The following is a 15419-nucleotide window of genomic DNA, read 5'->3' as shown; positions in this document are numbered from 1 at the left end:
AAAGAGTATTTTTAATTTAAAAAATTTAAAATTTATATCCAAAGAGACTCTAAAAATTAATATATGTTTCCAAATATTATTCTAATATTGTGAAAATAATCCTTTATAACACTGTTACTTCTCTTTCACTACATCGTACGTTCATAAGTGAATTTTATTTATTTATTTATTTTAATTTGTACCTTTTTGTAGCATGATATCATACGTGATATCATACGTGAAACTTTTTAATAGGATAATAATATATATAATATATCTTGAGACAAGGATTTGTATCTGTCGGTGGAGAGGGTAAGCATCCTATGACATATCCGTTTGGTGTTTTTCTGATAACTTATCTACCTATTATTTTACTTTCACCTCCAAGTTCCATTGGTGGAGTCAGTGCCTTTTTAAGTATTGTTGATGCTACGTTCTGCCAGGTACCAGCTGGTGTTGCAGTTTGCTCTTGCTACTCCTCTTAGTGTACTACTTGTCTTTCGACCTCTTTTCACTTCCATTTCAATTGTTGTCATTATCTTAATATCTTTTTTCGATGGCCCTCGATGCTTAACTTGAGTATCTGATGGTGAAGGGTGAAGGGTGCAGGGGATTTAGAAAGATAGTGTTATCCGTGTTAGAAACTTCATTAGCAACAGGAATCATGTGAAATATCTTGAGCATGAGCTTTATAACTGTTTTTCTTAAGGGTGGTTATAAGCTGTAAAAGGTATGAAATTTAAAAAACTGTGTTTCTCTTGAACTGCAACAAACTGCCTAATGTAGAGAAATTTAATGAAGAAACATTGATTTGTGAAAACAAGTATTTATTGGCCCATGGAATTCGAGAATTTAAGGATGAAAATGAGTATATATTAAGTTTTTTTTTTTTTTTCATGCTTAATGAGTATGCTGCTATAGTCAACTGTGGTTAGTTCAATTATTCATGCTACCCCTTGCATGGATTTTATTTAAGGATTTTTCATTTTCCTTGTATTTGTGTTGATCTTTATTCACATTTTCACGATTCTTTTTCCTTGTTTAGCATTATCGGCTGAGTTTGAATTTCAAGAAGAGAGAAGGGGGGGGGGGGGGGGGGGTAATAGCTATTCAGTGTCAGATTTCTCTAGTTCCTTTTACATTCAGGAAGTGATTAAACCAAGATTAGTAACATGTGTTAGTTATACAGTATTTACACTATACTTAGGATCCCATCCAACTAGACTTTACTCTCTTAACAATTATGTGTGTTTAGCATTATCAGCACGTCTTTTTACTCTCTTAACAATTATGTGTGTTTTTAGCCATTCAAAGCTAGTTTCCACTTTATCATGCTAAAAGGTTAACCTGACCATAAAGGATAAGCTTGCAAAATGTTTCAAATCGTTTATAGGCTGTCAATAAAACTGTTGATTAATAGTGGAATGTAATGTATATCGCTTATCTTCAATTTATGAATGGGTGGAGTGGACCTTGAAATTCGTAACCTGAAGTCCTGTACCCACATTTCTTTGGTTTAGTCTCTTGTGTTTTTGTTTTAAAAAAGAAATTCTCCTTATTGATAGTGATCGTTCAATAGCATGATGTTTTCTCTCTTGGTTCTTGAATAGTACCTGCGATCATGAACCACAAGCCATGGCTTTGGAGGAAAAGATCTATGGAGAAAACAATCTTTGCAGCGGACAAAGTTGTCAGTCCTTCTAGACCCATTGAAGAAGAGGTACTCAAAACTTGCTCATTTTTATATGTTTCTGTTTTCTGCAAATCAGAAACCAGTTATGCCTCTATCCTCTGCTTAGTTTTGCTAAGTGTTGATCTAGCAAATACTATAAATGAATTCATAAAAGAAATGCTCGATCTGATTACTATACTGACAGTACTATATTTTTTTATGTACACAAACTTCCAACAAATAAGGATGGATTAGAAAGATCATCAAAAAGTTTAAATGAGAAGTTGGCAACAGTCCTCCTTGATTCTCATTCTGGAGATGACCCTTTAGCAAAACATGTCCAAAAGCCCCAACAGGAAATTAGAGGTATCCTAATTTCACATTTCCCTTCAACTTATCTCATTATTATGGTGCTTCTTTTGGACAAAACTTAAGTATAGTACTTACAGTATTAGTTGGTGTTGTTTTTTTAATTAAAATTGGAGTTTCACCTTAATAATATGCATAATAAAATATTCCACAAAATATAAATGTTGATTACCAATGTAAAATTTTAATTCTGATTGAAGAACAACACTAACAATATTTATGGTACCCTATCTAAGTTTTGCCTGTTTCTTTTTTAATACATGTTTTTTGCTTGTGCTCTCGTCTTCTTATTTTGGGCATACAACTTGGTTTTGGCTGATCCTACTAAATTTCTGACAAAAATTTAGGCAAGGACAAGACACAACATCAAGTAGAATCTGTTGAAGACTTGGGTGAAAAAGCATCTGCCGAGACTGTTTCTTCTGCAGACACAACGTTGCAGGAACCTTTGCAGCCACCAAGCTGTGATCAAGAAGAACAAAAGCAAAAGTTGTGTAGTGCCATTCCAAAGATATCAAAAGAGCATGAGAAGATTCAGAAAGAATTGGAAGAAAAGTTGAGGGAAACAAGTAAGAGGATAGATGACTTAACTGCTGAGAACACTCATCTATCTAATGCCTTGCTAACCAAAGAGAAATCAATTGGGGACCTGGTTAAATGTAAACAAGAAACAGATGCTGAGTTTAGTACATTGATGGCTAGGCTAGACAACACAGAAAAGGAAAATTCTTTCTTAAGATATGAGTTTCACGTGCTGGAGAAGGAAATTGAGATCCGGAAAGAGGAGATGGATTATAGCCGTCAGTATGCAGATGCATCACATAAACAGTACCTTGAGTGTTCTCAGAAAGCCTCAAAGTTAGAAGCCGAGTGTCAGAAACTCCGTCTTTTGCTACAAAAAAGATCACCTGGTTCTGCTGGTTTGGTGAATATGAAGAATGAGGTTGGAGTGATGAGAAGAAGAAAGCCAAATCCTACCAGAGAATTGATCTACAAAAAAAATGATATTGGAAACTCTCCTTATGTGTCTGAGAAAAGTTTTGGCTTGATGATCAAGCGTTTGCAAGATATGGATGAGGAAAACAAAGCTCTTAAAAGAATTTTAAACAACAAAAACTCTGAACTAGAATCTTCAAGACTTATGTATGCTGAAACAGCTTCAAGATTATCCCAGGCTGAGATTCTGCTTAGAAAGATTTCTGAAAATCAGAAGTCTATGGAGCTGGCTAGGTGTTATCCCACATCAAATGAACTTTCTTTGATGTCAAATTTTGAAATTTATAGTGATGATGAGGCTATCTCTTCTGGATCCTGGGCTAATGCTCTTATTTCAGAACTTGAACATTTAAGAACTTCGGAGGCTAAAATTCATAAAAGCAGTAATGAAGTTCCATACATGAGTTGCATGGATGATTTTGTTGAGATGGAAAAACGAGCTATAGTTTCTATTGATACACCTAAAAGAGGATGCTTCTCTGATATAAGTGGTAGGGAGTTAGTGCCAGTTCAGCAAGATCATCTTGGCTTCAGTGAGAGGAAACAGGAGATTCAATTCAAAAATGTGACTGAAAAATCATTTGACTGGCTTCAGATTGTTTTGAATGCAATCTTGGAGGAGAAATTCATATCAAAACGAAGTCTTTATGAACTGCTTGATGACATAAAAATTGCTTTGGATTGCATAAATCACCCAACTGCTTGTAAATCTGAGACAACTAAGAAGTCAAGGCATCCAGGAGAATCTGATTCTTTTAGTTTCAATGATTTTGCAGAAGCAGAAAGCAATCGACACATTAATTCTAATTTGAGAAAGTCACTCCAAAGAATTATCAACCTCATTGAAGGAATTGCTCCCAAGTCGTTTATATGCAACAATTGTCCTGGCTGCTTGGAAGAGAATAAGCATTCAGACACATCCCAATCACCAACATCCAAAGATTATTTTGTTCATGTTTTCCAATGGAAGGTTTCAGACTTAAATCCTCTCTTGCATCAACTTGTTCACACCTGCAAAGATTTGTTAACAGGGAAAGCTGATTTTGAAATTTTCATTGAGGAACTGGCATTTGCTTTGGACTGGAGCATTAATAACTGTGCCACCTCCACAAATGCTGCAATTGCAAGGGATAAGATCAAGAAGCATTTTAGCACTCATTTCTCACAAAATGAAAATAAAATAGATGTTGAAGATAAACAGTCTTCTCGCTCACCCTCATTTGCATATCCTGATGATCAATGTGAGCTCTTCAACGCAAAGAATAATCAGAATGATCTCCTTGAAGAAATTAGAAAATTAAAAGATGATTTGAGGAGCACAAAAACTGCGAAGAAAGACTTGGAAGAAAAGCTGGTATCAGTAACTGATGAGAGTCAGAACTTGACAAAACAATGTCAAGAAGCACAAAATAACATCAGAGGTCTAGAATCAGAAATAGAGTCATTGAAAGAAGCCAAGGAAACAATAGAAGATCAGATTGAGAAACAAAAGATCATAAGTGAAGATCTTGATACACAGCTTACAATAGCTCAGGCCAAGTTAAATGACATTTTCCAAAAATTTTCGTCTTTAGAAGTTGAATTAGAGGATAAAAAGAACTCCTGTGAGGAATTAGAAGCAACATGCCTAGAGCTTCAACTCCAGCTGGAGAGGTAATGATACCCTTTCCCTTTTATTGTTTCTCTTTCTAGTCTTACTGCGTTTTACTTTTGCCATGCACAATGAATCTGATGTTGAGAACATGAAAAAATCTTATCAGCATTGCAAAGAAAGAATCTCCAACATATGGCAGATACGAAGTAGAAAAGATATATCAAACTGTAAGTAGTTCACATCCCCATTTAATTCAAGATTTATGATTATAACACAGATATCTTAAACTGTTAGGGTCGACTCTGGTAAGTTCTGTAAGTTGCAAGGGCATATATATATTTTTTACATGATCATATATCAATTTTAACTCTATTTTCCTTTGAAATGAACACTTAATAAATCTTAAACAAATATTCAGGGCTGGGAGATCACAACAGCTTCATCAAAGTTGGCAGAATGCCAAGAAACCATCTTAAACCTTGGGAAACAACTCAAGGCACTTGCCTCATCTAATGAAGTAGCACATTTTGACAAAGTTGTCTCCACAACTAGTACTATGGCCAATCCAACCCAGAAGAAGAACTTGATCAAACGATCCTCTCTACGCAATCATATGCAAGCTGAGGATGAAGCTAAAGGGGGGAAACATAAGTCTGTCCAAACTGAAGAAACTAAAAGTGATAAAGATGTGCAGAGGCCACCCGTTCTTCACTCTGAAAACGAAAAAGTTATGCAAAGTCCTAGTAATGCTCCAGAAACATGTCTCACTTCAGAGCAAAATGATAGAAGCAAAGTCACAGGATCTATGGCAATTGTACCGAGTAAAAGACAAGTAGGCTTTGGTTTTCTGAGGAAGCTGCTGTCAAGACGACATAAAGGGAGGGGTAAGGGAGCTAAGTTATTAGCCAAAGCATGAAAAAGAATGATCTTGCAGAGAAAGTAAAGACATGCTTCTGGTGTAACATGCTTTTGCCTTTTATTAGATTCTGGTGTAACATGTTTTTATCTTTTATTGGTTGACAATGACTTCTTTGATTGGAGATTATCGAGGTTTGGAGTTGAGAACCAAAGAGTGCGAGAGAGGTTTGGTGATGTAAATATATTTGGTGTAAATACGTTCATTGATTCATTGGTATTTGAGATTAAGCTGTCCTGATGATATATGGAATGGTTTTGTTTGAGTAATCACTCACTTTAGTCACTAAAGACTAAATTTGAAATTCAATGTAATATTAACCGTTAAGTAAAGAAATTATTAAATAAATTCTTAAAATATCAAGACTTTAAATTTAATTATTTTTTTGTCATTTTAGTCTCTAAATATATATTAATATTATCATTTTAATTTTTGGTACTAATATTAATGAGACAATACTTTTCAAATTCAATCCGAACATTTATCCGTTTTGTTTGTATTTACTCTAACAAGTTATTCTTCTTTGTTAAAACATTGGAATAAGCTTTTTATAGAGTATTATTTTGAATAATTTGTATATTTGTTATAATTTTTAAAACATACCTTTTTAATTAAAATTATTTTCTTTGAGAGGAAAAAACACAAACAAGTTTGACTAGTTTATATTATATGACATGTCAAACGACCAAAATCATTACATGGTGAGGAAATGCAACGAGCCTTTAACATCTTCAATGTACTAATAACTAATTTATTTATTCTCATTTATTTTCTCAACTTCATTCTTACGATTTTACTCGTTTCGAAATAATGTAGTTCAACAAAATATAATGAGTTAAAATTTAATAAAATATGAAATTTATAGAACCCTTTTATTTCAAACAGTGAGAGTTAGTTTTTTCTTCCTCACCACCACCTAACCTCCTCTGACCAGTCTTCACTCCATTTTTTTTTTCCAGCCACCGCCTTTAGTTTCTCCCTTAAAAATCCAGTTTCTCTATTTTCGCTCTTATTAATATCTACCTCAATCACATTTCTCCTTCCAATTAAACTTATTAGAACTGTATACAAATCACTTTAGTTACTTTATGCAACACTACTCCAATTTGTTGCCTTTTCGCGAGTTATACTGCACAACATTGTACTACTTGGATTCACTATGAATTGTTCGTGTCGCCTGTGTTTCAGTTGTTATTGTACAAACGACAATCTAAAAGAAATTATAAAGGAAAGAAAAGAAGTGCAGAATAACCCAAGACTTTATCAAGGTTTCTTGTAGGAGGGTGTAAATACCATATGTATTGTGTTTGAACTTTTAGATAAGTTAATATTTTAATTGTTTAGCTTTGAGTGTGCATCTCTGATTTATTGTTGTTTATTTTGTTTTGCACTGTTGTCATCCCCTTCTTTTTGGCACGTTTAGCATTTTCAATGAATAAAGACTTGAGCCCTAAAATAAAAAAAGAACATTAGCACCTACTTGTATGTCTTTTCAAAACCTTGAAGTGTATTAAGAATATATTTTCTAGCACTCTTTTTAACACATTTTACTATAAGTTAAAATATATTAAAAAGTACAAAATTAAGAGAAAAACTTGTTAAATAAGAAGACCCACAAAATTTTATTTTATATAAATATAATATAAGTTATTTAATTTAATATTCTAAAGGTAATATTCTGGTGCGTTGAATCCAATGAATGATGCATAATTGACTAATTGGGTCACTCACACAAATGGATCATCCCGCTATCTGTAGTGGCTTGATTCGTGACAATAGTGAGGGATGGATTTGTGGATTTGCTGAGAAGGTTGCGAGATCAACTTCTAATGTTGCAGAACGGTGAGGGGGTCGATAGTTTAAACTAGCAAGAATGAAGAACTTCAATGCTGTCGAGATTCAGATGTCAGCGATATTAAATACTTGTCTAATGGCAGTAGTACTAGTTGGAGCTTTAATCAAGCTATTCGCAAGCTGGTAGATGGGAATTATAAGGTCAAATTTACCCACATTTACATAGAAACCAACTTGGACAAGCGGAAATTAGTACGTAGGGCCAGAGAATTTTCAGTGGAACAGTGTAGCTTTTAGGCCTATTTAATAGCTCTTCAGATCAAATTCTATGTTTAACGTTTTTCACACCCCTTACCATATTTAATACTGAAATACCCTTATTGAATATTTCGAAACATGTAAAATAAGAACAATTATAGAATATAAATTGTTAAATAAGAATATACAAAAATAAAAACTATCATCACATGAAATATGTAAAACATAAAAAAAAAAAAAAAAAAAATTGGAACAAAAGAAAAAGTCCAAACACAAAAATTAAGGTCCAGAGAAAGTACCAAATAAAAATTAATAAATCAAACTTTAAAAAAAATGTACATAAGACCATTTTAATAATGCTTTTCCAATTAATTTAATTTTGACAAATTATCATAGATAATTGAGATAATATATAATTATAAATTGACAAATAAATCTACAAAAAATCACTTCATATAGTAATTAACATACTATTCTATTCTAATCTATAGAGGGTAATCTTGTCAAAACAAAAAAAAACTATAGAGGGTAATCATCATCTAATGAAAGAAATCAAACTTAATCACTGATTTAAAAAATTTCATACAATCGAAAAATTAATTAACACCTTATTACACCAAATTACTAAGTATAATACAAATGTCATCATAAATACATAAATTTGTATCATTAAATTACTTGAAAAATATTTTAAAAAACTTAATATATGAGCATAAACATAAAATAATACAGTAAACTAAGGAATTATTGACTCACTCCTTTCGGGGATAATGGGGTTGAGTCGTACCAATATACCAATTAATTAGATAAATATACAATCCATCCTTTAACTTCAAGGGTTAGACATGGATTACCTATCACAATTCACAACCCAACTGAATCTAATATTAATCTGAACCAAGACAAACACTCCCCTAAATTCATCGCTTTCATACACAAAAGATGCTAAACAAAAACAGTCGAAAACATATTAATTATATTTCATCAAATACTAGAAGAAGAGTCGCAAGGCCTTTCGATTTCATAAGCAAAATGGAGTAACACTTAAATTCAATTGAAACAAAATCTGTAACACGAAAACTCTAAACAAAAAAAAAAAAAAAGAGCATCCTCGGAGCGAAAGTTTTCCACAGCATAAAACATGAACCGAAAGCACAATAAGAAACGATAGCCTAACGGTAAGACTTCTGGAACCTGGCGCGGGCGCCGCGACCGCCGAACTTCTTGGGCTCGCAGCGGCGGGGATCGGCGACGAGCAAGGTGCGGTCGTACCTGACGAGGATGTCCTTGATCTCCTTCTTGCTCTGCTCGTCCACGTACTTCTGGTAGAAGGCCACCAGGGCCTTCGCGATGCTCTGCCGGATGGCGTAAATCTGCGAGGTGTGGCCGCCGCCCTTCACGCGGATTCGCATGTCCACGCCCGCGAACCGGCTCTTGCCGAGGAGGAGGATCGGCTCGAAGGCCTTGAACCGGAGGATCTCCGGCTCCACCAGCTCGATCGGGCAGCCGTTGATCTTTATCAGACCGCGCCCTCGCTTGCAGTACGTCACGGCCACCGCCGTCTTCTTCCGCCCGAAACATTGCACCTGCTCCAGCGCCTCTTGTGCCTGCGTCATCGTTGTTGTTGATTCTCTCCAACACAAAACCCTAATCTCAAGTGGGATTGGGAGAGGGGCGTGAGGGAGCTTATATATGTATCAGGGTTTTTGGATCTATAACGATTGGGCCTATTTGCAGGCCTTGGCCCACTATACACATTGTATATGCATGTAGCTAATATTTTTAATTATATAAATTAGTCCATCAAAGTGTAGTTACGTGATTTGTATTGGAGAGGTTTTCTTTTATATGGAAAAAGGTAGACTTTCTTTCTATTTCTTAGAGATGGCAAAGTGGGCCATGGCCCGCAGGCCGGCCCGTTGGCCCGCCAACAATTGGTGGGCTGGGCCAAGCATTTCAACCTGCCAACCCGCTAAGCCCGTCCCGCCAAGCCCGCTAACCCGCCGGACCAAATAGCGGCCGACCCGCCACAACCCGCCGGCCCGCATATATATATTTTTTAATTTAATTATTTTTATGTTTATTTTATTTTGATGTAGAAGATGAGGATGAAGATGATTAAGAAAAAAAGTAGAGACATCTTCTTTCAAGAGAGCTTCTAATATTCTTAAAATAAAAATTTAAAGTTAATTAATTGTATTTAAACTTGTTTGTGGACTATCAAAAAATTTAGTGTATAAATAATTTGTAAGTTAATAATTTAGTTTTGATTTTGGTGTAAATGGACTAATTTCTATTTGATTTTGTTTTAAGTTTGTAATTTGTTTTTGTTGAACATATATTAAGTACAATATGTATGCATTTTTAATTTCATATGATTATATTTATTTATTTGTAGCAAAAAAAAATTTATTTAACCATAAAATAATTTTTTTTTCCATTTTTTTTTATTTTTTATTTTTGTAAGCGGGCCACCCTTAAGCGGGGCGGGCCAGCATCTCCAGCCCATTTTACATTAGCGAGCCGGGCTGGCCCGCCCCGTTTTTGGCGGGCCAATGGCGGGTCGGGCCAAAACGGGCCGGGCTGGCCCGTTTTGCCATCCTACTATTTCTACTTTCACTTTCTAGTAGAGTTTCTATATTTATTATATTAAAAGTATATTACACATTCCTCTTCTAATAAATATAAATATTAATATATGATATTTTATTTATTTTTAAATCTTAAAAAAAATATTATCAAAATGTCTTTCATCCCATTATTCTCTCATAAATATAAATATTACACTGCCTTTTTTTGTGTGTTAAAATAAACACTTTTCTCCTTTAATAAGTACAAATGTTACACTTTAACAATTTATTTCTTGGTGCAAAGAAAAAACAATTTATCTTTTGATTTATATATTTAATTATTATTTTAAAAATTATTATGAATTTTCTAAAATTAATTGTATATTTAAAATAAGTATTTTAAATATTAAAATAATTTTATATTTATAAAAATAAAAATAATATATATATATAATTATAATGAAATTAAAAATGGTATATTAAAGTAATATTTAATTGATGTAGTTAATATAATATTTTATAAATATTTAAACAAATTAATATTTTTATTATATAGTATTAATTATATATATATATATATTAAATTTATGTAATACATAAGTTTTAAGATATTATTTAATTGATGTTATTAATAAAATATTTTAAGAAATATCTAAATAAATGGGTTTTTTTTTTTATATAATATAATTTATCATATTTAATAAATATAATATTAAAATATGTATATTAAACATACAATTTTTATGAATATATTTATATTAAAGATTTATTATTCGATAAAATATAATTATTACAAAATTTAATAATATATATTATGTATGTATATATAATTAATATAATAAAATTTATTTTAATTATTACTAGTAAGGTCAAAACACTTCGTGTTTCTACATTTTATTTAAAAATTTAAAAATAAAATTAAAGAATTAAAGTTAAGTAATGAAATAAGTGGTGTAAAAAAGGTAATGAAATAGCTATTTAAAATTTTGAAGATTTGAGTGATTATGAGTGGTTAACTTATTTGAATAGTAAAAATAAAAGTAACTTTCAATATTATTTTTTAATTATTTAAAGATTTATAGGTAAAATTGTCTAAAAAATATAGACAAAAAATGATTACAAATGGATCTATTCCTTTATATATTGGTAAATATTTTAAAAAATTATTTTATATTTAATTATATATTTTATAATTTTTTATGAAGCAAATAAATGATAATGAATTAAAAATATTTCATCATATATTTTTATCAAAAGTATATTTTAAAATATTAGAATGAATATTTTTTTAAGACGTTAAGTTAAACTATATATTTTAATATAATAGAAGAGTGATGATACATTACTCATATCTCTAAAGGATAAAAGTATAATTTATTTCATATTTTAAATTTTAACATATGAAAGGAGAATAATGTAATATTTGTATCACTCAGGGGATGGAAGTGTAATTTACTTTAATGAGTTAAGATAAATGAACTAAATTGTATATTTTAGCACAAGAGAGAATAATAGTGTAATACTTTTATCTCCCATAAAAAGGTAATGTAATTTAATCTTATATTTATAATTGATAATTAATATTGAAGATGTATATCTTAATTGATTTCAAAATTAATATAAAATATAAAGTCAACAAAATGGGCTACTTCAACCTGTTATTGTTGTTTGTTGGGTGACTTTAATTGTCTCGTGATAAAAGTCCTAATTAACAATTATAATTTTTGACTTAATGATAAACATTTGATCTAACAATAGGTATTAGAACCAAAGTTCATATCTTAACTAATAGCTATAGTTTTTGACCTCAATCCAACAATAGGCCAATTTGGTATGGGTCACATGTTATAATGAATTGAGATAAAAAAAAGATTAGCATTTAATGTCTAACATTGGCGCTATATACAAATTGCAGAATTTTAAGTTTGTCGCTATTTATTTTTATTTTTTGTTATTTTCTTCTCAAAATTGAGTTAAAAAATTATTGTCATAATTAATTTTAACTGACATATTTATTTTAATATAATAAATAAAATATAAAAAAATAATTTATTCTATTGATATATTTAAGAAAAATATTAAAATTAAAAAAATGATCATTGTTATAATTTTTTAATATAAAAACACGTATATATATAATATGTTAATCTTATCAGGTTTTAACATTGATCAAGTTAATTTCTTCAAAAGTCAGCTCTTGGGTGTTAACGTTGATCAGGTTTGGTTCCAGTCTTTGGCTCAGTTTCTAAATTGCAAAGTTGGGTCTTTTGCGTGCTCTTACCTAGGATTACCACTTGGTGCTAATCCCACTCACTTGGCAACCTAGCAGCCCGTGGTGCGGAAGGTGGAAAAAAAGTTATCTAAATAGAAGAGCAAATTATTGTCCTTCGATGGTAGGCTTGTCCTCTTGAAATCTATGCTCCACTCCATCTCGATCTACTTTCTTTCCTTCTTCAAGGCTCCTAAAGGGATCATTTCACATCTTAAATCTTTGTTCTCAAACTTTCTTTGGGGAAGGGATGATGAACATAGGAAATTAGTTTGGGTCTCTTGGGCTGATGTGTGTTGAGAAAAATAGTATGGGGGACTAGGTTTGAGAGATTTGAGAGCTTTCAATTTTGCTCTATTAGGGAAGTGGAGGTGGCGTCTATTAGTTGAGAGAGATAGGTTGTGGAATAAAGTGTTAACATCTTTATATGGGGTGCCATCCTTGACTTCGGAAGGTAGAAGGGGTAGTGTGTCCAAGTGGTGGTTAGATCTATGGAGTATTGATGTGTGTGATGGTATCTGTTGGGATTGGTTTTCTACGATGTGTGTAAGAGTTTTGAGTAATGGCGAAACACTTCTTTTTGAAAGGATTCTTGGTGTACTACAACTCCTTTTTGTGTACGATATGGTAGGCTCTTTTCTATTACTATCAACTTGGAGGCAACCGTGGCGGACATGTTCTTTGGTAGAGAGGGTGGTGTTGAGTGGAATTGGAGGTGGAGAAGGCCTTTATTTCAGTGGGAATTGCAATAGTTGGATCTATTCGTTTCTGATCTTCGTGGTTTTTAGGTTCAAGAGTATACTCATGATTCTTGGAGATGGAAAGTTAATTCAGATGGCAAGTATTTTGTCAAGTCAGCTTATCATGTTATTGTCAATGATTCTCTTTTTGTTGAAATACCATTACACAGGTTTATTTGGTGTCGTTTGGTGCCCTATAAGGTCTCTTGTTTTGTTTGAAGGGTATTGTTAGACAGATTCCCCTCAAAATTTAATCTTGTTAAGCGACATGTTCTTATTGATTCGGATAGTTCCTGTGTATGGTGTCAATATAGGATGGAGACTTCTTCACACCTATTCTTTGAGTGCTCTTTTTCATATCATGTTTGGATGCTTTCCTTGGAATGGTGTGGCTTCACTTCTGTGCTGTCCAATAGCTTCATTGCTCATTTTGATCAATTTCTTGGTCTACCTCTCTGTCCTTCCAAAATGAGGTATAGATGGGCTATGATCTGGTTGACTGTAATCTGGAGTATTTGGCTAGCAAGAAATGCTCTTATTTTTTCTGACAATGTGCTATCTACTTTAGATGTGCTCGAAATGATAAAACTGGGCACTTGGAAATGGTTAAAAGAGAGAGATAATTCTTTTTCATACTCATTTTTTTCTTAGGCTGAGTCACCTTTCGTATGCCTAAATTTTTATTAAGTGATTTTGATGGTGATTATTGCTATCTGGGTGTGTGATTTTGACTTAGTTGCGACAATGCTTTTGACAATGGTGATTGGTTTCACTTTGCAGTTGATAGTCTTTTTTTAGATTGCTAGTTTGGTTGTTCCACCTATTGGTGTAAGATTTTTTTATTGTATGATGATTGCAAATTGATTTTAGGAGGTATGTAGTTATTGTGTTGTTTTCATTAAACACCTCTTGATATTAGAGGTCCACTACTTACTTTGGTTATGTTGTGTATATAGGTTGGAGTACCCATTATATTCCTCTTATTTATTTCAATTTTGCTTAGCCAAAAAAAAATGTTAATCTTATCTACCATTTAATATAAGTTGTAGTAAAAAATAACACACAGACATACATATATATATATATATATATATATATATATATATATATAATATTTAACCATTTTTCCATAAATTTATAAAATTTATAGTTTTAGTTAGTCTTTATTTCTTAATTATTTGGTTGACCCGTATGATGTCGTGGGTTATTTGAATTTTTTAAAACGATTGATAATTTTATGTTAATATATCATATTCAAATTTATTTGTGTGACACATGTTACATTAAATAGTTAATGTGTATTTGTATACACATTTTATTTCTTTGATAAAGATTGATGAAACTTTTACTAATTTTAATTGACTTTTTTACTAGACCTACTAAACTTAGACTTATAATATTGAGAAAATAATAAAAATGTTTACCTTTGTTTTATAATTTTTATAATTAATAAAGAGTAATAATAGAATTTTTTCAAAATTGATTTTTTCATGAACTTTCAAATGTTGTTCAATCAACATTTTTGCAATTATTTTCTGTTAATTAGGCATGGTAATGGGGCGGGGTGGGGCGGGTATGAGTTTCAAGATATCCGTCCTTGTTCTCGCGGTTCAAACTCATCCATGTCCCCATTCCTGATATCCGAAGGATATGTAATTTTCTTCTCATCCCTGTCCTCGTTGGGTATCAGGTATATCCGTACTCATACATGTACCCATAAAAAATTAATTTTTTTTTGCAAAAAACACACACAATATTTTAACTAATCTTTATGTTATATTATAATGGTAATTGAGTTGGTTGTTTATCTCATATTTTAATCAACAAACTTCTTAATAATTAAACAACCACAAATGTTTCATATCATAATAAACAACCACACATAATTAAAATCTTACAAATTATACAACTATACATAATTAAAATCTTACAAATTAAACAACCACAAATGTTTAGTAATGTCACAAATAAACAGCCACAATGTTGAGTTGAAATAACAAAATAAATTGAAATTTCTCAAATAAAAATAAAATTCATCTTGCAAGTGAAACCGGAGATGGGGATGAGGATGGGGACGGGGATGGAGACGAGGACGGGACGACTAAGTATATATCTATCCTCGTCCCAAGTTTAATAATTTGGGTTTTACCCGTACCCGTACCCATACCCGATCAAATCGAGTATTCTCCGTCAAAGTCAGGACGGGTTCGGATATTATCCATGAATATAGATTTATTTGTCATTCCTACTATTATTTTATAG

General features: G+C 31.9%; 2 protein-coding genes across 5 annotated transcripts; one reads left to right on the top strand and one right to left on the bottom strand.

Annotated features, from left to right (window-relative positions):
- Positions 1 to 265: 265 nt before the first annotated feature.
- Positions 266 to 5771, top strand: LOC109816142 (filament-like plant protein 7). 4 transcript variants are annotated; one of them, XM_020381029.3, is made up of 6 exons: positions 266 to 422; positions 1590 to 1699; positions 1897 to 2017; positions 2368 to 4669; positions 4777 to 4837; positions 5029 to 5771. In XM_020381029.3, the coding sequence occupies exons 2-6, from the start codon at positions 1601 to 1603 to the stop codon at positions 5524 to 5526; spliced, it is 3081 nt and encodes a 1026-aa protein (XP_020236618.1). In that variant the 5' UTR covers positions 266 to 422; positions 1590 to 1600; the 3' UTR covers positions 5527 to 5771. The 4 variants fall into 4 exon arrangements, with proteins under 4 accessions (XP_020236618.1, XP_020236619.1, XP_020236621.1 ...); XM_020381030.3 differs by having other exon boundaries at positions 301 to 465; XM_020381032.2 differs by lacking the exon at positions 266 to 422 and adding an exon at positions 472 to 709.
- A 2796-nt stretch (positions 5772 to 8567) lies between these two features.
- Positions 8568 to 9253, bottom strand: LOC109816150 (small ribosomal subunit protein uS9). Its single transcript, XM_020381040.3, has one exon. It carries the CDS (start codon positions 9192 to 9194, stop codon positions 8751 to 8753), a length of 444 nt encoding a protein of 147 aa, XP_020236629.1. The 5' UTR covers positions 9195 to 9253; the 3' UTR covers positions 8568 to 8750.
- Between the last annotated feature and the right edge of the window lie 6166 nt (positions 9254 to 15419).

The sequence above is a fragment of the Cajanus cajan genome, chromosome 3 (assembly GCF_000230855.2).
Source record: "Cajanus cajan strain Asha chromosome 3, NIPB_CcT2T_4, whole genome shotgun sequence".
Classification (NCBI taxonomy): Eukaryota; Viridiplantae; Streptophyta; class Magnoliopsida; order Fabales; family Fabaceae; genus Cajanus; species Cajanus cajan.
This window is presented reverse-complemented; position numbering and strand designations above follow the sequence as displayed.

Coding starts and splice junctions, on each gene's coding strand:
- LOC109816142 (XM_020381028.3), top strand. CDS start 1,437: ATGGGTGGAGTGGACCTTGAAATTCGTAACCTGAAGTCCT. Junction 4,670..4,776: donor CTTCAACTCCAGCTGGAGAG/GTAATGATACCC, acceptor AAATCTTATCAG/CATTGCAAAGAAAGAATCTC. Junction 4,838..5,028: donor TAGAAAAGATATATCAAACT/GTAAGTAGTTCA, acceptor ACAAATATTCAG/GGCTGGGAGATCACAACAGC.
- LOC109816150 (XM_020381040.3), bottom strand. CDS start 9,194: ATGACGCAGGCACAAGAGGCGCTGGAGCAGGTGCAATGTTTCGGGCGG.